The 27,194-nt window shown below is 45.3% G+C and overlaps 1 protein-coding gene, 1 non-coding gene and 1 pseudogene across 2 annotated transcripts in view; 1 reads left to right on the top strand and 2 right to left on the bottom strand.

The window, feature by feature from the left end:
• Positions 1–16,012, top strand: part of SCARF1 (scavenger receptor class F member 1) — a 299,113-nt gene extending 283,101 nt beyond the window's left edge. The window contains exons 11-12 of the mRNA XM_063956091.1: positions 13,134–13,271; positions 14,868–16,012. Of these exons, the coding sequence (XP_063812161.1) occupies positions 13,134–13,271; positions 14,868–15,886 (1,157 nt within the window). The 3' untranslated portion in view covers positions 15,887–16,012. The remainder of the gene's footprint in view (positions 1–13,133; positions 13,272–14,867) is intronic.
• On the bottom strand, positions 2,923–2,993 carry TRNAG-GCC (transfer RNA glycine (anticodon GCC)). The gene has a single exon. It is a non-coding gene; the product is annotated as a tRNA-Gly (tRNA).
• A 3,784-nt stretch (positions 16,013–19,796) lies between the features above and the next one.
• LOC135052196 (5S ribosomal RNA) lies at positions 19,797–19,914 on the bottom strand (annotated as a pseudogene).
• Positions 19,915–27,194: the final 7,280 nt, after the last annotated feature.

The following is a 27,194-nucleotide window of genomic DNA, read 5'->3' as shown; positions in this document are numbered from 1 at the left end:
TGTGAGATGCTTCAAATCCACATATTTGACTGGTTTTAAACCAATGTGATTTGAGGAATCCCAGAACTACGTTGAGATCCCACAGTGCCACTGGAGGCACAAAAAAGGGGTTTGTATATGCAATACTCCCTTGACAAACTTCTGGACTTCAGGAACTGAAGCCAATTCTTTCTGGAAGAAAATTTACAGGGCCGAATTTGAACCTTAATGGACCCCAATTTGAGGCCCATAGACACTCCTGTTTGCAGGAAATGCAGGAAACGACCGAGTTGAAATTTCTTTGTGGGGCCTTCCTGGCCTCACACCACGCAACATATTTTCGCCACACGTGGTGATAATGTTGTGCGGTCACCTCCTTTCTGGCTTTGACCAGGGTAGGAATGACCTCTTCCGGAATGCCTTTTTTCCTTTAGGATCCGGCTTTCCATCGCCATGCCGACAAACGCAGCTGCGGTAAGTCTTGGACAGACATGGTACTTGCTGAAGCAAGTCCCTTCTTAGCGGCAGAGGCCATAAGACCTCTGTAAGCATCTCTTGAAGTTCCGGGTACCAAGTCCTTCTTGGCCAATCCGGAGCCATGAGTATAGTTCTTACTCCTCTACGTCTTATAATTCTCAGCACCTTAGGTATGAGAAGCAGAGGAGGGAACACATACACCGACTGGTACACCCACGGTGTTACCAGAGACGTCCACATCTATTGCCTGAGAGTCTCTTGACCTGGTGCAATACCTGTCCACCTTTGGTATTTCCCAACGGTTTACAATCATGTGGAAAAAACTTCTCAATGAAGTTTCCACTCTCCCGGGTGGAGGTCGTGCTGAGGAAGTCTGCTTCCCAGTTTCCATTCCCGGGATGAAAAACTGCTGACAGTGTTATCACATGATTTTCCGCCCAGCGAAAAGTCCTTGCAGTTTCTGCCATTGCCCTCCTGCTTCTTGTGTCGCCCTGTCTGTTTACGTGGGCGACTGCCGTGATGTTTTTCCCACTGGATCAATACCGGCTGACCTTGAAGCAGAGGTCTTGCTAAGCTTAGAGCATTATAAATTTACCCTTAGCTCCAGTATATTTATGTGGAGAAAAGTCTCCATACTTGATCACACTCCCTGGAAATTTTTCCTTGTGTGACTGCTCCCCAGCCTCTCAGGCTGGGCTCCGTGGTTACCAGCATCCAATCCTGAATGCCGAATCTGCGGCCCTCTAGAAGATGAGCACTCTATAACCACCACAGGAGAGACACCCTTGTCCTTGGATATTGGGTTATCCGCTGATGCATCTGAAGATGCGATCCGGACCATTTTTCCAGCAGATCCCACTGAAAAGTTCTTACGTGAAATCTGCCGAATGGAATTGCTTCGTAGGAAGCCACCATTTTTACCAGGACCCTTGTGCAATGATGCACTGTTTTTAGGAGGTTCCTGACTTGCTCGGAAATCTCCCTGGCTTTCTCTTCCGGGAGAAACACCTTTTTCTGGACTGTGTCCAGAATCATCCCTAGGCACAGCAGACGTGTCGTCGGGATCAGCTGCGATTTTGGAATATTTAGAATCCACCCGTGCTGATTGTAGCAGTATCCGAGATAGTGCTACTCCGACCTCCAACTGTTCCCTGGACTATGCCCCTATCAGGAGATCGTCCAAGTAAGGGATAATTAAGACGCCTTTTCTTCGAAGAAGAATCATCATTTCGGCCATTACCTTGGTAAAGACCCCGGGGTGCCGTGGACAATCCAAACGGCAGCGTCTGAAACTGATAGTGACAGTTCTGCACCACGAACCTGAGGTACCCTTAGTGAGAAGGGCAAATTTGGGACATAGAGGTAAGCATCCCTGATGTCCCGGGACACTATATAGTCCCCTTCTTCCTGGTTCGTTATCACTGCTCTGAGTGACTTCATCTTAATTTGAACCTTTGTAAGTGTTCAAAAAAAATTTTTTAGAATAAGTCTCACCTAGCCTTCTGGCTTCAGTACCACAATATAGTGTGGAATAATACCCCTTTTCTGTAGTAGGAGGGGTAATTTAATTATCACCTGCTGGGAATACAGCTTGTGAATTTTTTCCCATACTACCTCCTTGTCGGAGGGAGACTTGGTAAAGCAGACTTCAGGAGCCTGCGAAGGGGAAACGTCTCGACATTCCCATCTGTACCCCCGGGATACTACTTGTAGGATCCAGGGGTCCTGTACGGTCTCAGCGCCATGCTGAGAACTTGTCAGACGCGGTGGAACGCTTCTGTTCCTGGGAATGGGCTGCCTGCTGCAGTCTTCTTCCCTTTCCTCTATCCCTGGGCAGATATGATCTTATAGGGACGAGAGGACTGAGGCTGAAAAGACGGTGTCTTTTTCTGCAGATGATGTGACTTAGGGTAAAAAACGGTGGATTTTCCAGCAGTTGCCGTGACCACCAGGTCCGATGGACCGACCCCAAACAAGTCCTCTTCCTTTATACGGCCATACTGTGCCGTTTGGAATCTGCATCACCTGACCACTGTCGTGTCCATAACATCTTCTGGCAGTTATGGACATCGCGTTTATTCATGATGCCAGAGTGCAAATATCCCTCTGTGCATCTCGCATATATAGAAATGCTCTATAGTCAATAAAATACTGTCCCTGTCAAGGGTATCAATATTTTTAGTCAGGGAATCCGACCAAGCCACCCTAGCTCTGCACATCCAGGCTGAGGCGATCGCTGGCCGCAGTATAACACCAGTATGTGTGTATATACTTTTTATTATATTTTCCAGCCTTGTCAGCTGGTCCTTGAGGACGGCCCTATCTATAGACGGTACCGCCACTTGTTTTGATAAGCGTGTGAGCGCCTTATCCACCTTAAGGGGTGTTTCCCAACGCGCCCTAACTTCTGGCGGGAAAGGGTATACCGCCCATAATTTTCTATCGGGGGGAACCCACGCATCATGGTGCATTGGCCGGGAAACGAACCCGGGCCTCCCGCGTGGCAGGCGAGAATTCTACCACTGAACCACCAATGTTCACACACTTTATTTAATTTATCTGATTCAGGAAAAACTATGGTAGTTTTTTCACATCCCACATAATACCCTCTTTTGTGGTACTTGTAGTATCAGAAATACGTAACACCTCCTTCATTGCCTTTAACGTGTGGCCCTAATAAGGAATACGTTTGTTTATTCACCGTCGACACTGGATTCAGTGTCCCTGTCTGTGTCTGTGTCGACCGACTAAAGTAAACGGGCGTTTTAAAAACCCTTGACGGTGTTTTTGAGACGTCTGGACCGTACTAATTGTTTGTCGGCCGTCTCATGTCGTCAACCGACTTTGCAGCGTGTTGACATTATCACGTAATTTCCTAAATAAGCCATCCATTCCGGTGTCGACTCCCTAGAGAGTGACATCACCATTACAGGCAATTGCTCCGCCTCCACGCCAATATCGTCCTCATACATGTCGACACACACGTACCGACACACAGCAGACACACAGGGAATGCTCTATACGAAGACAGGACCCACTAGCCCTTTGGGGAGACAGAGGGAGAGTCTGCCAGCACACACCAAAAAGCGCTATATATGACAGGGATAGCCTTATGATTAAGTGCTCCCTTATAGTTGCTTTTATATTAATATATATATATATATAGCCATTTATTTTGCCCCCCCTCTCTGTTATACCCTGTTTCTGTAGTGCAGTGCAGGGGAGAGACCTGGGAGCCTTCCTGACCAGCGGAGCTGTGACAGAAAATGGCGCCGTGTGCTGAGGAGATAGGCCCCGCCCCTTTTCCGGCGGGCTCGTCTCCCGCTATTTAGTACATTTAGGCAGGGGTAAATATCTCCATATAGCCTCTGGGGCTATATGTGAGGTATTTTTAGCCTTTTTAAAGGTTTTCATTTGCCTCCCAGGGCGCCCCCCCCCCAGCGCCCTGCACCCTCAGTGACTGCCGTGTGAAGTGTGCTGAGAGGAAAATGGCGCACAGCTGCAGTGCTGTGCGCTACCTTAAGAAGACTGCAGGAGTCTTCAGCCGCCGATTCTGGACCTCTTCTTGCTTCAGCATCTGTGAGGGGGCCGGCGGCGTGGCTCCGGTGACCATCCAGGCTGTACCTGTGATCGTCCCTCTGGAGCTTCATGTCCAGTAGCCAAGAAGCCAATCCATCCTGCACGCAGGTGAGTTCACTTCTTCTCCCCTCTGTCCCTCGTTGCAGTGATCCTGTTGCCAGCAGGAATCACTGTAAAATAAAAAACCTAAGCTAAACTCTCTAAGCAGCTCTTTATGAGAGCCACCTAGAATTGCACCCTTCTCGGCCGGGCACAAAATCTAACTGGCTTGGAGGAGGGTCATGGGGGGAGGAGCCAGTGCACACCACCTGATCCTAAAGCTTTACTTTTTGTGCCCTGTCTCCTGCGGAGCCGCTATTCCCCATGGTCCTTTCAGGAACCCCAGCATCCACTAGGACGATAGAGAAAATATATTTTGTGATTGTCTGCTTAGGCCTCGGAGTACTAGTTGCAAGTTGCAACGTGACCTGAAGTGACCACCAGTTTAATAATCAATCACCACCAGTTTAATATATATATATATATATATATATATATATAATTGTATATAATATATATATATATATATATAATATTGTATACCACCTACCCGTGGTTTTTTTTTTTTCATTCTTCTTTATACATACTACTATAGTAGCTTACTGTAGCAGTCTGCGGTGCTGTGCTGACCTGACAGTGTCCAGCAGGTCCGTCATCAGTCATTACATAATAAATATATATAGTACCTGTCCGGCTGCAGTACTAGTGATATTATATTGATTTCATCTCATTATCAATAATTTATCATCCAGTCTAGACTCTATATTAGCAGCAGACACAGTACGTTAGTCCACGGCTGTAGCTACCTCTGTGTCGGCACTCGGCAGTCCATCCATAATTGTATACCACCTACCCGTGTTTTTTTTTTTTTCTTTCTTCTTTGTACATACTACTATAGAGTATAGTAGCTTACTGTAGCAGTCTGCGGTGCTGCTGAGCTGACAGTGTCCAGCAGGTCCGTCATCAGTCATCATTACCTAATAAATATATTATCTACCTGTCCGGCTGCAGTACTAGTGATATTATATATACATACATATATATATTGATTTCATCTCATTATCAATCATCCAGTCTATATTAGCAGCAGACACAGTACGTTAGTCCACGGCTGTAGCTACCTCTGTGTCGGCACTCGGCAGTCCATCCATAATTGTATACCACCTACCCGTGGTTTTTTTTTTTTCTTTCTTCTTTGTACATACTACTATAGTATAGTAGCTTACTGTAGCAGTCTGCGGTGCTGCTGAGCTGACAGTGTCCAGCAGGTCCGTCATCAGTCATCATTACCTAATAAATATATTATCTACCTGTCCGGCTGCAGTACTAGTGATATTATATATACATACATATATATATATATTGATTTCATCTCATTATCAATCATCCAGTCTATATTAGCAGCAGACACAGTACGTTAGTCCACGGCTGTAGCTACCTCTGTGTCGGCACTCGGCAGTCCATCCATAATTGTATACCACCTACCCGTGGTTTTTTTTTTTCTTTCTTCTTTGTACATACTACTATAGTATAGTAGCTTACTGTAGCAGTCTGCGGTGCTGCTGAGCTGACAGTGTCCAGCAGGTCCGTCATCAGTCATCATTACCTAATAAATATATTATCTACCTGTCCGGCTGCAGTACTAGTGATATTATATATACATACATATATATATATTGATTTCATCTCATTATCATCCAGTCTATATTAGCAGCAGACACAGTACGGTAGTCCGCGGCTGTAGCTACCTCTGTGTCGGCACTCGGCAGTCCATCCATAATTGTATACCACCTACCCGTGGTTTTTTTTTTTTCTTTCTTCTTTGTACATACTACTATAGAGTATAGTAGCTTACTGTAGCAGTCTGCGGTGCTGCTGAGCTGACAGTGTCCAGCAGGTCCGTCATCAGTCATCATTACCTAATAAATATATTATCTACCTGTCCGGCTGCAGTACTAGTGATATTATATATACATACATATATATATATTGATTTCATCTCATTATCAATCATCCAGTCTATATTAGCAGCAGACACAGTACGTTAGTCCACGGCTGTAGCTACCTCTGTGTCGGCACTCGGCAGTCCATGCATAATTGTATACCACCTACCCGTGTTTTTTTTTTCTTTCTTCTTTGTACATACTACTATAGTATAGTAGCTTACTGTAGCAGTCTGCGGTGCTGCTGAGCTGACAGTGTCCAGCAGGTCCGTCATCAGTCATCATTACCTAATAAATATATTATCTACCTGTCCGGCTGCAGTACTAGTGATATTATATATACATACATATATATATTGATTTCATATCATTATCATCCAGTCTATATTAGCAGCAGACACAGTACGTTAGTCCACGGCTGTAGCTACCTCTGTGTCGGCACTCGGCAGTCCATCCATAATTGTATACCACCTACCCGTGGTTTTTTTTTTTCTTTCTTCTTTGTACATACTACTATAGTATAGTAGCTTACTGTAGCAGTCTGCGGTGCTGCTGAGCTGACAGTGTCCAGCAGGTCCGTCATCAGTCATCATTACCTAATAAATATATTATCTACCTGTCCGGCTGCAGTACTAGTGATATTATATATACATACATATATATATTGATTTCATATCATTATCATCCAGTCTATATTAGCAGCAGACACAGTACGGTAGTCCACGGCTGTAGCTACCTCTGTGTCGGCACTCGGCAGTCCATCCATAATTGTATACCACCTACCCGTGGTTTTTTTTTTTCTTTCTTCTTTGTACATACTACTATAGTATAGTAGCTTACTGTAGCAGTCTGCGGTGCTGCTGAGCTGACAGTGTCCAGCAGGTCCGTCATCGGTCATCATTACCTAATAAATATATTATCTACCTGTCCGGCTGCAGTACTAGTGATATTATATATACATACATATATATATTGATTTCATATCATTATCATCCAGTCTATATTAGCAGCAGACACAGTACGTTAGTCCACGGCTGTAGCTACCTCTGTGTCGGCACTCGGTAGTCCATCCATAAGTATACTAGTATCCATCCATCTCCATTGTTTACCTGAGGTGCCTTTTAGTTGTGCCTATTAAAATATGGAGAACAAAAATGTTGAGGTTCCAAAATTAGGGAAAGATCAAGATCCACTTCCACCTCGTGCTGAAGCTGCTGCCACTAGTCATGGCCGAGACGATGAAATGCCAGCAACGTCGTCTGCCAAGGCCGATGCCCAATGTCATAGTACAGAGCATGTCAAATCCAAAACACCAAATATCAGTAAAAAAAGGACTCCAAAACCTAAAATAAAATTGTCGGAGGAGAAGCGTAAACTTGCCAATATGCCATTTACCACACGGAGTGGCAAGGAACGGCTGAGGCCCTGGCCTATGTTCATGGCTAGTGGTTCAGCTTCACATGAGGATGGAAGCACTCAGCCTCTCGCTAGAAAAATGAAAAGACTCAAGCTGGCAAAAGCAGTAGCACCGCAAAGAACTGTGCGTTCTTCGAAATCCCAAATCCACAAGGAGAGTCCGACTCCAATTGTGTCGGTTGCGATGCCTGACCTTCCCAACACTGGACGTGAAGAGCATGCGCCTTCCACCATTTGCACGCCCCCTGCAAGTGCTGGAAGGAGCACCCGCAGTCCAGTTCCTGATAGTCAGATTGAAGATGTCAGTGTTGAAGTACACCAGGATGAGGAGGATATGGGTGTTGCTGGCGCTGGGGAGGAAATTGACCAGGAGGATTCTGATGCTGAGGTGGTTTGTTTAAGTCAGGCACCCGGGGAGACACCTGTTGTCCGTGGGAGGAATATGGCCACTGACATGCCTGGTGAAAATACCAAAAAAATCAGCTCTTCGGTGTGGAAGTATTTCAACAGAAATGCGGACAACAGGTGTCAAGCCGTGTGTTGCCTTTGTCAAGCTGTAATAAGTAGGGGTAAGGACGTTAACCACCTCGGAACATCCTCCCTTATACGTCACCTGCAGCGCATTCATAATAAGTCAGTGACAAGTTCAAAAACTTTGGGTGACAGCGGAAGCAGTCCACTGACCAGTAAATCCCTTCCTCTTGTAACCAAGCTCACGCAAACCACCCCACCAACTCCCTCAGTGTCAATTTCCTCCTTCCCCAGGAATGCCAATAGTCCTGCAGGCCATGTCACTGGCAATTCTGACGATTCCTCTCCTGCCTGGGATTCCTCCGATGCATTCTTGCGTGTAACGCCTACTGCTGCTGGCGCTGCTGTTGTTGCTGCTGGGAGTCGATGGTCATCCCAGAGGGGAAGTCGTAAGACCACTTTTACTACTTCCACCAAGCAATTGACTGTCCAACAGTCCTTTGCGAGGAAGATGAAATATCACAGCAGTCATCCTACTGCAAAGCGGATAACTGAGGCCTTGGCATCCTGGGTGGTGAGAAACGTGGTTCCGGTATCCATCATTACTGCAGAGCCAACTAGAGACTTGTTGGAGGTACTGTGTCCCCGGTACCAAATACCATCTAGGTTCCATTTCTCTAGGCAGGCGATACCGAAAATGTACACAGACCTCAGAAAAAGAGTCACCAGTGTCCTAAAAAATGCAGCTGTACCCAATGTCCACTTAACCACGGACATGTGGACAAGTGGAGCAGGGCAGGGTCAGGACTATATGACTGTGACAGCCCACTGGGTAGATGTATGGACTCCCGCCGCAAGAACAGCAGCGGCGGCACCAGTAGCAGCATCTCGCAAACGCCAACTCTTTCCTAGGCAGGCTACGCTTTGTATCACCGGTTTCCAGAATACGCACACAGCTGAAAACCTCTTACGGCAACTGAGGAAGATCATCGCGGAATGGCTTACCCCAATTGGACTCTCCTGTGGATTTGTGGCATCGGACAACGCCAGCAATATTGTGCGTGCATTAAATATGGGCAAATTCCAGCACGTCCCATGTTTTGCACATACCTTGAATTTGGTGGTGCAGAATTATTTAAAAAACGACAGGGGCGTGCAAGAGATGCTGTCGGTGGCCAGAAGAATTGCGGGACACTTTCGGCGTACAGGCACCACGTACAGAAGACTGGAGCACCACCAAAAACTACTGAACCTGCCCTGCCATCATCTGAAGCAAGAAGTGGTAACGAGGTGGAATTCAACCCTCTATATGCTTCAGAGGTTGGAGGAGCAGCAAAAGGCCATTCAAGCCTATACAATTGAGCACGATATAGGAGGTGGAATGCACCTGTCTCAAGCGCAGTGGAGAATGATTTCAACGTTGTGCAAGGTTCTGATGCCCTTTGAACTTGCCACACGTGAAGTCAGTTCAGACACTGCCAGCCTGAGTCAGGTCATTCCCCTCATCAGGCTTTTGCAGAAGAAGCTGGAGACATTGAAGGAGGAGCTAACACGGAGCGATTCCGCTAGGCATGTGGGACTTGTGGATGGAGCCCTTAATTCGCTTAACAAGGATTCACGGGTGGTCAATCTGTTGAAATCAGAGCACTACATTTTGGCCACCGTGCTCGATCCTAGATTTAAAGCCTACCTTGGATCTCTCTTTCCGGCAGACACAAGTCTGCTGGGGTTCAAAGAACTGCTGGTGACAAAATTGTCAAGTCAAGCGGAACGCGACCTGTCAACATCTCCCGCAACTGGGGGTGCGAGGAAAAGGCTCAGAATTCCGAGCCCACCCGCTGGCGGTGATGCAGGGCAGTCTGGAGCGACTGCTGATGCTGACATCTGGTCCGGACTGAAGGACCTGACAACGATTACGGACATGTCGTCTACTGTCACTGCATATGATTCTCTCAACATTGAAAGAATGGTGGAGGATTATATGAGTGACCGCATCCAAGTAGGCACGTCACACAGTCCGTACTTATACTGGCAGGAAAAAGAGGCAATTTGGAGGCCCTTGCACAAACTGGCTTTATTCTATCTAAGTTGTCCTCCCACAAGTGTGTACTCCGAAAGAGTGTTAGTGCCGCCGCTCACCTTGTCAGCAATCGGCGTACGAGGTTACATCCAGAAAATGTGGAGAAGATGATGTTCATTAAAATGAATTATAATCAATTCCTCCGTGGAGACATTGACCAGCAGCAATTGCCTCCACAAAGTACACAGGGAGCTGAGATGGTGGATTCCAGTGGGGACGAATTGATAATCTGTGAGGAGGGGGATGTACACGGTGATATATCGGAGGATGATGATGAGGTGGACATCTTGCCTCTGTAGAGCCAGTTTGTGCAAGGAGAGATTAATTGCTTCTTTTTTGGTGGGGGTCCAAACCAACCCGTCATTTCAGTCACAGTCGTGTGGCAGACCCTGTCACTGAAATGATGGGTTGGTTAAAGTGTGCATGTCCTGTTTATACAACATAAGGGTGGGTGGGAGGGCCCAAGGACAATTCCATCTTGCACCTCTTTTTTCTTTAATTTTTCTTTGCGTCATGTGCTGTTTGTGGAATGTTTTTTGGAAGGGCCATCCTGCGTGACACTGCAGTGCCACTCCTAGATGGGCCCGGTGTTTGTGTCGGCCACTAGGGTCGCTTATCTTACTCACACAGCTACCTCATTGCGCCTCTTTTTTTCTTTGCGTCATGTGCTGTTTGGGGAGGGTTTTTTGGAAGGGACATCCTGCGTGACACTGCAGTGCCACTCCTAGATGGGCCCGGTGTTTGTGTCGGCCACTAGGGTCGCTTATCTTACTCACACAGCTACCTCATTGCGCCTCTTTTTTTCTTTGCGTCATGTGCTGTTTGGGGAGGGTTTTTTGGAAGGGACATCCTGCGTGACACTGCAGTGCCACTCCTAGATGGGCCCGGTGTTTGTGTCGGCCACTAGGGTCGCTTATCTTACTCACACAGCTACCTCATTGCGCCTCTTTTTTTCTTTGCGTCATGTGCTGTTTGGGGAGGGTTTTTTGGAAGGGACATCCTGCGTGACACTGCAGTGCCACTCCTAGATGGGCCCGGTGTTTGTGTCGGCCACTAGGGTCGCTTATCTTACTCACACAGCTACCTCATTGCGCCTCTTTTTTTCTTTGCGTCATGTGCTGTTTGGGGAGGGTTTTTTGGAAGGGCCATCCTGCGTGACACTGCAGTGCCACTCCTAGATGGGCCCGGTGTTTGTGTCAGCCACTAGGGTCGCTTATCTTACTCACACAGCTACCTCATTGTGCCTCTTTTTTTCTTTGCGTCATGTGCTGTTTGGGGAGGGTTTTTTGGAAGGGCCATCCTGCGTGACACTGCAGTGCCACTCCTAGATGGGCCCGGTGTTTGTGTCGGCCACTAGGGTCGCTTATCTTACTCACACAGCTACCTCATTGCGCCTCTTTTTTTCTTTGCGTCATGTGCTGTTTGGGGAGGGTTTTTTGGAAGGGCCATCCTGCGTGACACTGCAGTGCCACTCCTAGATGGGCCCGGTGTTTGTGTCGGCCACTAGGGTCGCTTATCTTACTCACACAGCTACCTCATTGCGCCTCTTTTTTTCTTTGCGTCATGTGCTGTTTGGGGAGGGTTTTTTGGAAGGGATTTCCTGCGTGACACTGCAGTGCCACTCCTAGATGGGCCCGGTGTTTGTGTCGGCCACTAGGGTCGCTTATCTTACTCACACAGCTACCTCATTGCGCCTCTTTTTTTCTTTGCGTCATGTGCTGTTTGGGGAGGGTTTTTTGGAAGGGACATCCTGCGTGACACTGCAGTGCCACTCCTAGATGGGCCCGGTGTTTGTGTCGGCCACTAGGGTCGCTTAGCTTAGCCATCCAGCGACCTAGGTGCAAATTTTAGGACTAAAAATAATATTGTGAGGTGTGAGGTATTCAGAATAGACTGAAAATGAGTGTAAATTATGGTTTTTGAGGTTAATAATACTTTGGGATCAAAATGACCCCCAAATTCTATGATTTAAGCTGTTTTTTAGTGTTTTTAAAAAAAAAACACCCGAATCCAAAACACACCCGAATCCGACAAAAAAAATTCGGTGAGGTTTTGCCAAAACGCGGTCGAACCCAAAACACGGCCGCGGAACCGAACCCAAAACCAAAACACAAAACCCGAAAAATTTCCGGCGCTCATCTCTACTATCAAGTGCACATATAAATCCAAGCTAACAGCAAGGACAACTTACATGCATCATCTAGCAGCACCTCTGTGGGGTTTTCCTATGTTTACATGTGAAAAATATTTACATATATTTGCAATATCATTATGTCTGGTCCCAGACCTGTTTCTGAGTAGCTAACAAATGTGATAATGATTTCTCCAAGGAAAAGTGAATGCACTTATAAGTAATTAGCTTTTTTTTCTATATGTTTTAATGGTGTGTAGTATGTTATGCTGGCGGCCGGAATAGATATACTGAGGTATACTGAGCGCCGGGATCCCAACAGCCGGCATACTGAATACCACCCGTTTTAATGTACGTATAAACTATCATATATTTTTTTTATTAAAAAGATTGTATGTGTTGTTCATGCATGCATTCTTTTTTTTAATAAGAATATTATCATTGATAAAAGTTCTATTATTATACATAAACCTGCCCCTAATGCAACTGTTGTTTAAACAGTGTTAATGGTGAATGACTCATAATCAGTCATAAACCACGGTATACAGCTCCACGCTTCCCCCTCTTCCAAGCTCTCCCAGTCAATCTCTATGGCAACAAGTGGATGGAATGAAGCACCAGGTATGTGTACAACCTGTTGTTTCTTTAACAGTCATGGAACAAGGTTTAAACATAAAACAAATCTAGTTAAATCTAGATTTTGCACTGTACAGTGTTTATTTCTGCATAATGCTATTATGAGCAATATTTCGCACATTGTACTTTCTATGTTGCAGTGATAACTATGAGGCTCCAACAATCTTAACATAGGACCTTCTAAAATAAATATGTAGTAGCAATCTCTTCCCAAATGTGTCACATCCCTCATATAAAACTGTTCTGCAGTGAAAGGCCTAACAGGGAATAAAGGCAGCACATAGCTAGATATGTGAATATGTGCCTCTTTGCATCTTGTATATTAATCATATAGAGCATGCTGTATTATAAGAAGTCAATTTCCACTTTACTTATCTTCCAGTTTCCCATCATGACACAGAGCTTGCCTTTAACCATAGCTTTATTGAGTCGCCTTCCACTGGCTGGTTATCTGAAAACTCATTTTCATCATTTGAGTCAGATGAAGAAGGACCAGTCTACTGCGTTCCTCCAAGAGAAGGTGAGGTTACAGTAGATTTTTTTTGGGGGGGTCACCCGTCCCACACATGTAAATCTTGACTGATATGGAGACAAGAAGATTCAAAATCCTATTGTTAAAATGCATCTGGCCTGTTTCTGAGTTGGGTGTAAAGAAAAAAAAAGAGCAAGTAACTTTGCAGCTATAGAGCCAGGCAGTACCAGCTATGCCATTAGGCAGCTGTTTAGGGCGCCAGGATCTGTGGGGCAGCCCTCACTGAGTGTGCTCATCACAAAATGAAGGATAACTCTGAAGGATGCATCCTTGTTCAACATAATACAAACGGTGGCTGTTGAACTTCTATGAACTTCTAAAATGCTACCTCCACACTTTCACCTGAGGTGCTGGAAAGAGTGTATTGGCGTGTGTAACACCAGGCTGAAGCTTTGCCTAGGGTGTTGAGAAACCTTGCACCGGCCCTGTATCCAGGTGCTTCTTCTAAAGCGGAGTACATTTAAGGAAGCAGCTAATCAAGGGCCATTCCTTCCACATGGCACAGTGACAGTACTACGGTTGAAGAGATGACCTGTCCTCAGCATAAATCCCGTGCTTTCCCAACCTCTCCACTCCCCACTCCTATTGGAGAAAGTGTGTGCTGACAGCGAGTAATCACCATGCACTCTCTCATGCAGTGACTGTATGAAAACTAACAGCAGTGGTAGCTAGGAATAGGATACAGTGGAATGAAGAAGGGAATCACCTAATGATTAATCTGAATTCCCTTTTCTGCAATCAGGTCAGTGATGTGCTGTATGTATTGCAATTATATTTACATTATGTAATGCTCCATGCCGTGAGTTAGGATAATTAAATAAATAGTAATCAACTCTATAAAATAAAGATGACCGCTGACAGACGTGAGGTCATCACGTTATGGGAGGGGGGCGTGGCTTGGCTACTACAGTACATATGACATGCCTCCTAACTGTCCTCACTGACCAATGTGATGCCCCATGTGATATGTGATGACACATTCAGGTCCTGCCCCTGTGCATGTGGTCCTACACCTCACGGAGTGGGAAGGCGGTTGAGGTGACCAAGCTAATGTTGGGTCCATTTTCCAGTAGCTCATAAGCCTTAAAAAATCCTTTAATGTAAATTGACCTAGTCTTTATTAAGAGGTGCTAAGTTCCCACAGAAGTCAATCTTGCAGGCAAAACACCATTAGTGTCACCTTAATGAAGGCAAGGAAATATATGACATTGACTTTCAAAAGGGTCCTATGTTTGTCCAGAATCATTGGCTTTGATTGAAATTTAGGATCTTTTCATAAAGGCAATATAAAATAATGTATTTACAATGGGTCCAATGCTTGGCCTGAAATATTGACTCTGATGAAAAATCTACACATAAGCACATACCTAGGTCAGGTTTGTTCAAGGGGCAGTTTATGCCAATACTAGAGGAGGACATGTATGATAGAGGTTCATCACCGTGTGAGCACACAATTACTACTTATGGTGCATTGACGTACACTGGCTAGGGCAGCACAGCACCAATGTTAAATACAGTTATTTTATAGACTAAGACTAACTAAGAAGTGAATTAATATGTCCTATTTTTTTTTTTGTATTCTAGGTATGTCTGTTGCTGACATAGATGGATTTCAAGAAATAAGTTCTAAATGTAATGTTTTCCCTGAGGCAATGGGTCTCAACACAGATGATATGTCCCTCCCATTTTCCATACCAAGGACCTCTAGCATTGCCAAAGCCAAAAGACCATCGGTGTCATTTGCTGAAGGAACCAAGTTTGAGAGCAGAAGGTCCTCTACCACTGACACACCCAATCTAGGCCGAAAACCAAAACTTGCTATTAGTCTCCCAAAACTGCCCTCTATACAGTCGCAGACCATAACTGGAGATAATTTACAACAGTGTCAGAGCAACAATGAGAACTATGACAAAATATGCCCTACTAAAGAACCTGAGGATCATCCAAAGCTCCAGAGAAGTGCCCCAGTGGGACGCCGGAGGACCATGTCTAATGCTCAAAAGTCATCGGTTAAAGCAGAAATAGCAGAAACTGGCTCAAGAGAGAATAATTCGGAAATGAAAAAGAAACTCCATAACATTTCAACTGTTTACGTGAGTGTTGGCCCTCCTAGAAAGTTTTCCAAGTCCCGCAGAAGGTCAGAAGGCAATGTAGATGGAACTGTTCAGGCTGTGCTGAAACGTTTTGGCAGTTTTCAAAAAGTGATCCCCAAACCTGTCAGGAAGAGTATGCCGCAGCACTCAAACTCCAAACCTTCACGACCAAGGTCCACCTGTGATGCAGACTTAAAAATCACACATAAAACCTCTTCTTCTACATCTTCCAATGTTAAGGTGGTGGGCAATCAGACAAAAAAGCCAGTTATTCCTGAATGGACAGGCAGCTGTGACAAGCTGGATCACATGTACTCTGACTTGCACAGTCCAGTGCTGATGGAACAAGCCCAAGATCCTGAGCACATTTACCAAAGCACATATGATCCTGAAGATTCCGAACCAAAGTATGAAAACGTAACTATATCAAAGAGCTTTGCGAACAGTGACCTAGAACAATGTTCTGTATATGAAGATGCACAAATGAACTGTGAGAGCTCTATCTCTTGAAAGTTGATATACATAACACACAATGAATTACATTTTTGATGACTGATCAGAATTTTATTTTTTTAATCAGCACAATGTTATTTGAACCAGCCTACGTATGTTTTTATAATAAAACCTTCTGAATGATGTGGTGGGGCATCCTTGTGAAAGTCAGTTATTATATTTGGGTGGGATGCCTCTAATGCATTCGTCTAAAATAGGATTTTAGTTACCACAGAATTACCAACGCATTTCACTGTTGGTTTTTGTTTTTTCCCCAAATGTATTTATTGAAAATAACACACAACGCATGCAAAAATACATACGTCACAATGTACACAATAACATAAGCTACTGCAATGGACATAAGTAAAAAAAGAGAAGGCATCAGTAGAAGGAACAATAAACAAAAATCTACGACCTCTTTTAGTAACAATCCTATATTATGAAATTATACTTAGTTTATCCTGAAATGGTGGGACCCATTAGTGAGAGTTTCCGTGCTGTACCATGTAGTTAGTCTACCTACCTTAACAAATACTCAAATTTGAGCGCTCAGTGTTGTTTCATAAAACAAAAATACTTAATGTCCATATATGAATATAGGAGAAGTCCAACTTCCAGATGGCTCCTCCTGTTGTGATGTAGATACGAACAGATCTTCAACTCCGTGAGATATCTCAGGATAATATACAATAAAAGCAGAAATAAAACAAAATATTATAGGTGATGTTATTCCTGACAAAACGGAGTTCACTACGAAAATGGATGGCGTACCCCACTCACAATGGATATAGCAGGTCTCTGCATATAAAGGTATCTTTATCTCTATTACATGAGCAGAATGCGTACCATTACTCACTCAGAAATAGGCCTATTTCTGAGTGAGTAATGGTACGCATTCTATATCACGGCTCATGTAATAGAGATAAAGATACCTTTTATATGCGGAGACCTGCTATATCCATTGTGAGTGGGGTATGGATATATATAAGTATTTTTGTTTTATGAAACAACACTGAGCACTCATATTTGAGTATTTGTTATTGTCTGTTGTATTTTCATGTAGTCTACCTACCTTGCTAAATCGAGAAGAATTTTGAAGAGCGAGAATCTACATCAAGAGAGCATTCCACCCAGTCCATTTGGAAGAGGTACGAAAAACGAGGTAACATGAGAGATAAGGTACTAGCTCTTTTTTTGTATCCATTTCACTGTTTTTATTACTGCACTTTAGAAAATGTAGAAAATAGGCAGACATAAAAATCCCCCAGCACACTGATCTCAACCAATATTAAAGCTGACATTATACCTGTATATAAAACACGAGACTCAGATACACATATTTATGTATTGTTCTTTATAAAATTGTGTATGCAGATAAATACTTAAAACACAGGAATAATAATTAGTATTATTACTAATAGTAAAAATAATAATTATTACATTTCTAGCTGGTGGGGTATAGTAATAACATTGGTCGGTGTCTAAAAGAACCATGGGCGTAAGTTACATGTGAAGGTTTTCTTTTATATATATTTGTATTTAAAAGATAACCTTCACAACACTTGATTTCCCCCCATAGAGGTGATGAGCAGCGTTAGTCTTTTATCATATAGGATGAAGTAAAAGATAAATCATACTTCACTCTTATAAGCAGCATTAGAAGTCAGAGGTTCCCAGGCGTGGTCCTCAAGGCACCCTAACGGTCCAGGTTTTAAGTGTATCCATGCTTGACCACAGGTGACTTAATTCGTACCTCAGTCAACTTGATTTAACCATCTGTGCTGAGCCATGGATAGCTTTAAAACCAGTACCAATAGGGTGCTTTGAGGACCTTGTATGGGAACCTCTGGACTAAGCAGTTGCTGGTGTTATGCTTTATGGGGCCGTGAGGTAAAATTAGCAATGTAGGCCTGTTGCACAGCATCGCTGATACATCACTTTTAATTGAATTGCCCCTTAAATGTCAAAAGGTATTCATACATCGCCCAACCATGCTGCTCAACACAAAAGGTGAATGATAGATTTATCCTTCAACTTTGCGATGCATTTTTAATTGCTGCATGCATGGTGGCCACCATTAAGATCATGTAACCATAACCTATGAAAAGGAAGTGTTAGACTCTAATAACTGCATGGGTGAATGTGCCATTGGCACGCCCGCGACCATCCCATAAGATGCCTATGAGACTCACTGCTAGCCACCTTCTAGTACCGCCCAGGAACGGGCATCACATTTCTGTTCCATTTCTGATGCCTTTTGTCCCAATCACAACAGCACCTTTGTGCATATACTGTTTCACGCATGCGCCGTAGGGGTTTGAAGAAATTTTTGTGCATGCGCAGTTGCAAAAAATATCACTGAACTATGTGTAATTCAGATATGATCATAGATGTGCTAAATTTAGCACATCTATGATCAGTTTCTCAAACATGCGTGTGGGGACGCCCAGCATAGGGCCCAACCACCCTGCAAGGGTGCAAAAGCATCGCACAGCGGTGATGCTTTTGCACCTGCTGAGTAGCTCCCTGCCAGTGCAGCTTCTGCGCGCTGGCAGGCCGCTACTCGCCACGTCCCGGGTCGCAGCCGCCGCTGCCTGCCCCCGCAACTATGCCCCGGAAACGGGCCGTGCCCCGCCAACAGCATTCTAACGCCGTTGGCATGTCCCCTCCCGCCCTGTGACCGCCTCTGCCTGTCAATCAGGCAGAGGTAATCGCAGCCCTGAGATGCTGCAGCGATCCAGTCTGAATTAGGCCCTGTGTGGTGTTTATGTGGATTGTGCTCAAATCAGATTCAGGAGCTTTATGACCTCTCCTAGTTTTATGACATTTCTCCAGGTTCTGCCATTGTTAGCTGAAATTTCCATCTTGCTTCATCGGTAGCAAACAATCATTAAATGGTATCTACCCTGGGCTGTAAGGTGGGGTTCACATTAGGTGATACTGTATATTGGACAATATATTGGTCCAACGCGAATCGGAATGATACGTTCACGTGTGTGGTCCCATCTGTACTGCATGTTAGATTGGCCAACCTGCTGACGACTGTATGCAGGTCAATGCAGGCTGTACCACTATATTGCGCTGTCGTATACCAGTTTGTGCAGTGTGTACAGCCATGCGATATATTGCATTGGCCATGCCGTCAGCTGGAATACACATCGTCCTGATGGTACCCGGCCTAAAACAGATCAAGTGATAAATCATACAGTGTGTGATCAGGTCTAAACTGCGCATGCGTATGCACCGCAATGTGCAGGCGCGTTGCACGGGTACAAAGTGGATCGCCGCTCAGCAGTGGGTTTGTGTAAAGGATCCATTCATGCGGGCATTCGCAAGGAGATTGACAGGAAGAAAGCTTTTGTGGGTGGCAACTGATCATTTTCTGGGAGTGTCTGGAAAAACGCAGGCGTGTCCATGCATTACAATTGGGAAGAAAGGAGAAAAAGACAAAAGACCTCTTTTTGGGAGCACTCCTTTGTTATATTAGAAATAATATGTATGGTGAAATTTAATAAAACTTAACTTTTAATTAATCCTTAAAATAAAAACCCTTTTATAAGAATTTGAGACTAATGTCTATAGTTATATATAAAATCTTATTTAACCTTTTTAGCAAATGAGGTATAAGATGAAAAAGGTGAAAATGTCAAAGAGGTAATAGAAGATACCAAAGTATCTAGAGGTCCCTGTCACTATATATGCCTGGATTATGGATGTTAAAATTGAGGACTTCCCTTAATGGGAGTTGGGGGGAAGAGGAGAGGAAGGGGGGAGAAAAGGAAGAGAAAAAGAAAAAAGGTGGGGGCTGGGGAAAAAAAAGGGGGGGGAAAAAGCCACCAAGGTTCTATATTCTGGTGAAGCGATAACACACTGACCAATGGATTTTTCCAAACTAGAGAGTGTTTAATCTCTTTTCCTTAAAAATGGCCCACTGCACCTGGTATTCTCAGGAGGTTTCCCTTCCTAATACTGACCAGGCCATATCTGCTTAGCTTCCGAGATTGGACAAGATCGGGCGTATTCAGGGTAGTATGGCCGTGGGCCGTTTAGTAAAGGAGAGAGATAATCACACTCTGCTTAATTTGTACTTTGCATAGATCAAGACAAAAATGGGTAAACAAAAATAATAATATATTTGTAGAGAGGTGTGTATCTCTCTAAATGTGAAAATCACAGGAAAAAGTCGCTCAAGTGATATCTAAGGAATAGTGTGAGGAATGTATTCTCTGAGTATGTTATATATAGCTGTTACTATACAAGTAATGAAGATACTAAAGAGTGTACATCATTCTTTTGCTCTATAAATATAGAAAAAAGGTAGATCAAGGAGGTGTGGATTTGGAGCTCAAGGCTGGCTCACAGAAAAGATCACTTGAATCATATAACCTCCTGCTTGGAGAATAACATAGCATTTGTATGGAATAGAGAAATTATTTGAGCCTAATAACTCACAAGGAAAATGATTTTGAGCTCAAGGCTGGCTCACAGAGCAAAATACCTGAACCTTAGGACCTGACATTAACATAAGGGAAAAATCTACCAATCTGAAACTACTGTTGGACAAAAGTATGCAGTAGTGGATAGTTCATAGTGGATAACATAAATAGTATATCATAGATTAACATCCATGAAAGGCATAAGCGGGGAGATGGTACAGTCACTAAATAATTTGTACAGGAAATCCTGTGGCTGTAAATGCTGCTGCAGGAATAATGTAAATAATGTTTGCAAGGGAGAAAATGATAAACAGCCAGGAGAATAGTCTGGTTGGTGATTGAGGAATATATTACCGCGACCACGCTGTAGTGTTTGTCCAAATGTCTCCCAGATCTGTCCAAATGTCTCCCTGATCTGCGCCCGCTGAATAGACTGTGAGGGACGCGGCTGCCCGCTTCCTGACTGGGCGTTGCCGCGGTGACGTCACGGGGGACGTCGTTCGCTCGACGTACGTTTCACCTACGACGGCTTGATCACGAGTGTCCATGCATTAGCAGGGTGGGTTCCTGACGTCAATTCCGGTCCCGGACAGCCTGAAGTGATCGCAGCGGCTGAGTAAGTCCTGGGCTGCGCAGAGACTGCACAAAATCTGTTTGTACAGCTCTGCTATACATGTGTTTGCACACAATCAGGGGTGTATCTATCCATTGGCCAGGATGGCACTCGCCAGGGGCGCCAGCCGAGCAGAGGGCGCTGCCCGAAGGTGCCACCCTTGGCCAATGGGTGGAATACCTTAAGCCGTAGTGTCTGGCAATACCTGCTGTGCCGAGCTGCCTGCGCATTGCCTGGGATGGAGGATCACTCAGCAGGCAGGAGCTGGCGCTGGTGTCCGGCACCGCAATGAACTACAGGGAAGAAACTGAAAATAAACTACAACTCCCAGCAACCCTTGCTGTTGGGAGCTCCCGGCGGTAAGGGCTGCTGGGAGCTGTAATTTTTTACAGTTTCTTTATGTAGTTTGGTGCAGTGCCGGACACTGGCGCCAGCTCCTGCCTGCAGAGTGATCCTCTGCCCTCCATCCCAGGCCGCTCGGCACAGCAGGTATTGCCAGACACTACGGCTATCTGCTGGGATGTTGAGGGGTGGGGACTAGGGCTATGTGCTGTGTGGGGAGGCTATGTATGCGCTGGGAGTGGGGGAGACTACTACAATGTGCTTAGGGCGGACTACAACTATGTGCTGGGAGGGGGATGGGGACTAATGCTATGTGCTTGGAGAGGTGAGGGGCTATGTGCAGCTATGTGCAGGGAGGGGGACTATGGCTATCTGTGCTGGCAGGGAACTATTGTTATGTGATGGGAGGGGGGTGGGGACTACTGTAAGACTGTGTTGGGAGAGGCGGAGACTACGGCTATGTGCTGGGGGGACTACGGCTATTGCTTGTGGAGGTGGGGGATATGGCTATTTACAGGGAGGGGACTATGGCTATGTGCTGGGAGGGGATAGGGACTATGACTATATGACTGTGGGGGCATACTAGCACTGTGGGGACATATGTGTATCTGACACTGTGGGGGCATATTTAGCACTGTGGGGGCACATATGGCACTGTGGGGTCATGTATATCTGGCAATGTGGGGGCATATCTGGCAATGTGGGAGAATATGTGTTTCTGGCACTGTGGGGGCATATCTAGCACTGTGGGGGCATATCTAGCACTGTGGGGGCATGTGTGTATCTTGCACTGTGGGGGGCATATGTGTATCTTGCACTGTGGGGGCATATGTGTATCTGGCACTGCAGTATTGGGATCATATGTGTATCACGCCTCCATTTTCATTGGCCACGCCCCATGTGGCATGTGGCCACACCCATTTTTTGGGCGTGCACGCGCCTTCGGCGGGCACACACAGTACCACTAACATTTTTTTTCTACTTGCACCACTGGGTAGTGCGCTGCACTGCAATTCTTTGCACTACTATTTTATTATACTAGCTGGCCTTGGGTAGCATTGGGTGCATCCTCAGTCAGGCCAGGCACTGCTGATGTCTCCTCAGTGTTATAAGAATTACTGTGTGGCCATAATGTGTAAAGGGAACTGCTACTGTGTGGGCATGATGTGTATAATAGTTACTACTGTGTAGCGTAATTTGAATTGGGGGAACTATTGTATGGTCATGTCCCTTTCCCACAAGATCATGTCCCTTGCACATGCACCTTCCCTATTTCAAATATGGGGGGCGCCAGTCCCTTACTTTGCCAGGGGCGCTCGGACCCCTAGATACACCCCTACGCACACTTGCACAGCTAAAATACACTCATCCTGTAGGTGGCGACTATCTGATCGCAGCAGGGCAAAAATCGCCTGCTAGCTATCAGGTCTGAATTAGGCCCTTTGTACGTACAGAGTTGCAGTACAGATTTGGAAGCATGGTAGCAGAAATGTAAGGAGCATTCCTTAGAGGCATCCCCGGGTCTGGTGGCACCCAGCGCGCACTCCATATTCCCTCCGCCCTCTACTGCGTGCGCATGCCAGAGGTGCGTATGCCTGAAAAGGGGGTGTGGCCTAACAAAAGGTGTATGGCCTCATGGGGAATCCCGATTGCATCACTCCGGCGGTGTGCCCAGCATCCCTAGAGATGCTAGGCTACCCCTGGAGACTAGTGCCTCTGTGACAGGAGCAGGGTGATACAAGAGAATGTCACACATCCAGCTCCAGTCACTGTGGAGGAGACGGCATTTTGCCACTGGCATTCCTGGAGGGTGAGAGGTAACAGAGTGGTGGCTAAAAAGACGCACAGAGCGGTTACATCTTATGGGAGTGTTGCAGGCGTGTTGCATATGTATGTATGTAGATACTCAACCACTCACATAATAGAATCTGCACCCTGCCATAGGACAGGTGCAAGTTTTAATAGTGCAACCAATGGTGCATCTAAAGACATACAAAGAGGAATCTCACCATCTACGTGGATGCTGACAGTGGGAGTCTCAGTCCTTGCACATTCAGATACACGGATGTACACCAGGGAAAGGCTTTGGAGTGGCATTAGCATAAAGTTGCAGAAGCAGCCGCCTCTGACTCAGAATCAGCCCCTAATGCTCATAATGCCATAGCTCAATATTTTGTCCACACACTGTGAATAAGGGAGACTGAAGGACTACCCTGGGACAATGGGGTAACCAGAATCTGTGAGTGTGCATGTCTACAGTATATTTAACATGGATTTCATTTCTTGTTCTCCTTACCACACTATCCTTTTAAACAAGGACACTCATGAATTACACAGGTTCTCTTGCTGATTAAAACCAGATGAAGTGCAGGCTTAAAGTCAGTCAGCCAGCCAGCCACAGAACCTGTATAATTCAGGAGCTGGGGCGGACTGGCATGCCAGGATGCTGGACCAGATTCTGTTTGGACAGTCCGTTCGTTCCCTCACCCCCCATGCAGGCTGCCAGCCGCGATCGGAGCTGCAGCGTTAACTGAAAGCGTTCAGTGAACACAATGAAAATGGCCGCCACCGGAGCTGCTGCGCATATGCAGCAGCCCCTCCTCCCCGTAATACTTTGCAGTGCCGAGCCGTCAGTCACTATTGACGGTTCCGCCTCCCCTCTAGTCTGTCATGTGTTTTGCCTCCCCTCCAGCCCCATCACACTGCACAAAGGAGCGGCTTCGGTAGCTAGCAGACAAATCTGGAGCCGGCACCCAGCCAATTCTGAATGCGTCACACACCTGTTGTGTGACAGTCAGTAAGTACTGTACCATCTTTTAATAATTATATAGTGTGTGTTTAAAATAAGTAGCTGCATCATATAATATATATTTTATATATTATATATGTATAATATATATCATTTATAGGTTATATATATATATATATATATATATATATATATATGGGGCGGATTGGGACGCCGAGATACCAGGCTACTTTCCGATGAGCCGGACCTCACTTGGCAGGCCCCCCTCTCTCAGTAGCAGCTGCGGACTGCTGTCATGCAGTCATAGCGCCGCGACCGCACTTAGTGGGCATTGCTGATCAATGAGGCTGAGGTGCATTGCCTTTGTGGCCGTATGTCCGAGCAGTGACTGTATGTTAACCAGGCTGAGTGGTGGCAGTAGCAGCTCCATCGCTGTGAAGTCTGTATGACCACGGCTGCACGGCGCGGCCCCATACATTTCTAGAGACAGTTCTCCGTCCTCCCAGCTTGCATAATTGATGGCAGTGGCAGCCAATCAGCTGGCACCAAATCCAGCACCCTCACTTTCTGATGACTAATGGCTGCACGAACCAATCAGCAGCTGGGAGCAACCGATAAATGGAAGAGGACCGACCTTGATGCAGTTAGTGATCTGACCATGCTGAGAGTGTTGTCACTTGTCTGGGATACTGCGATATACACCAGGTACCAGCAGCTTACATGTGTAATATTGTCAGTGTGGCAATGGGCAGCAAAGGGTTAATGTACCCTGGCTGGGGGCTGCTGGCCTGTTACACCCCTCCCTACCTGTGACACATGGGTTGGGTATGAGACACCGGCATTCAGTATACCAACGCCGACATCCCAACAAATGGAATCCTGACGGGGTGAGCTAGCCATGTTTTCCCCTCTCCCCTACCCCCTAACCCTCCCTTTCCTCCTCCTAAACCTAACCTCCCCCGTTGCTGCCTAACCCTACACCCCCCCCCCCCCCCTCCCTGCAGTCTAACCCTAACCTCTCCCCTACAGCAGCCTAACTCTATCCTCCCGGGGTGGCACCTAAACCTAACCCCCCCCACACCCCGGCCTAAACCTAACCTTAGATCTTCATCTAAGTCACAACAATAGACAAACACAGTCTGCTGCAACTAATACCACACAAACAATTATATGTTCTCATGTTTTTATTGAACACACCATGTAAACATTCACAGTGCAGGGTGGACAAAGTATGTGAACCCTTAGATTTAATAACTGGTGGACCCTCCTTTGGCAGCAATAACCTCAACCAAACGTTTCCTATAGTTGCATATCAGACCTGTACAACGGTCAGGGGGAATTTTGGACCATTCCTCTTTACAAAACTGTTTCAGTTCAGCAATATTCTTGGGTTGTCTGGTGTGAATCGTCACAGCCGGGTTGAGGTCACGACTGGGACACTCCAGAAGGCGTATTTTCTTCTGTTGAAGCCATTCTGTTGTTGATCTACTTCTGTCTTGATAAACTTGAGAATTCATTTTTCCGTCGATGATAGCAATCTGTCCAGGCCCTGATACCCCCTCCACCATACTTCACAGTTGGGATGAGGTTTTAATGTTGGTGTGCTGTGCCTTTTTTTTTATCCACACATAATGTTGTGTGTTCCTTCCAAACAACTCAACTTTGGTTTCATCTGTCCACAGAATATTTTTTGCCAGTAGTGCTGTGGAACATTCAGGTGCTCTTTTGCAAACTTCAAACGTGCAGCAATGTTTTTTTGACCAGCAGCAGCATCCTCCATGGTATCCTTCCATGAACTCCCTTCTTGTTCAGTGTTTTACGTATGGTAAACTCGTCAACAGAGATGTTAGCATGTGCCAGAGATTTCTGTAAGTCTTTAGCTGACACTCTACGATTCTTCTTCACCTCATTGAGCATTCTGCACTGTGCTCTTGCAGTCATCTTTACAGGACACCCACTCCTAGGGAGAGTAGCAACAGTGCTGAACTTTCTCCATTTATAGACAATTTGTCTTACCATGGACTGTTGAACATCAAGGCTTTTAGAGATACTTTTGTAACCCTTTCCAGCTTTATGCAAGTCAACAATTCTTAATCGTAGGTCTTCTGAGAGATCTTTTCTGCAAGGCATGGTTCACATCAGGCAATGCTTCTTGAGAATTGCAAACTCAAAACTGGTGTGTGTTTTTTATAGGGCAGGGCAGCTTTAACCAACACCTCCAATCTCTTCTCATTGATTGGACTCCAGGTTGGCTGACTCCTGACTCAAATTAGCTCTTGGAGAAGTCATTAGCCTAGGGGTTCACATACTTTGTCCACCCTGCACTGTGAATGTTTACATGGTGTGTTCAATAAAAACATGAGAACATATAATTGTTTGTGTGGTATTAGTTTCAGCAGACTGTGTTGGTTTATTGCCGTGACTTAGATGAAGATCAGAACACATTTTATGACCAATTTATGCACAAATCCAGGAAATTCCAAAGGGTTCACATACTTTTTCTTGCAAATATATATATATATATATATATATATATATGGTCAGGGTGGTAAGTTAGCACCCTGCCCCTATCCATATAGTATATAGTAGGGATAAAAACTAATACTACAGTAGTTGGGTAAGAGAGTGCATTTTAAAATCAAGTTATACTGATTTAGAGTTGGGGCAAGTAGGGGGAGGAAGGCCTAGAGTCTTTATCTTTCAAGAAGAAAGACCCGCCCCCTCCACAAATCCCACCCCCATTTAGGGATGCTCCTACAAATTTCCCAGGCTTTTTTTCCATCCCAATCCGATGCTGTTCAGAAGTGCTTTGGTTTACAGGTATGGTATGGTAAGCCTATCTAGTACCAATAAACCTTTATGAAATAAAAGTTTCTTACAGGTGCAGTTGGTTCTGCCTCAAGTCAGCTGATTGCACATGCATGCCTCTCCATTCAGTGCTTTGGTGCTTGGGCGTTGGCTGATATAAAAATCTTCCACTCAGCACATTGGAAGACTGGGTACTCCGGCAGCTAGACCAGGGGATATCAGGTCATGACATCTGTGTTGGAAATAATTTCCCAGAACAATTTGTTTCAAGCTGATCTTCATCAGCTTGAAACAAATTCATTTACTAATTACCTGTAAATCATTAAATTTGACAATTCCAAATCATCGCCAACCCTTACTCATCATTTCAGTATC

Source organism: Pseudophryne corroboree, chromosome 2 (assembly GCF_028390025.1).
Source record: "Pseudophryne corroboree isolate aPseCor3 chromosome 2, aPseCor3.hap2, whole genome shotgun sequence".
In the NCBI taxonomy this organism is placed as follows: domain Eukaryota; kingdom Metazoa; phylum Chordata; class Amphibia; order Anura; family Myobatrachidae; genus Pseudophryne; species Pseudophryne corroboree.
This window is presented reverse-complemented; position numbering and strand designations above follow the sequence as displayed.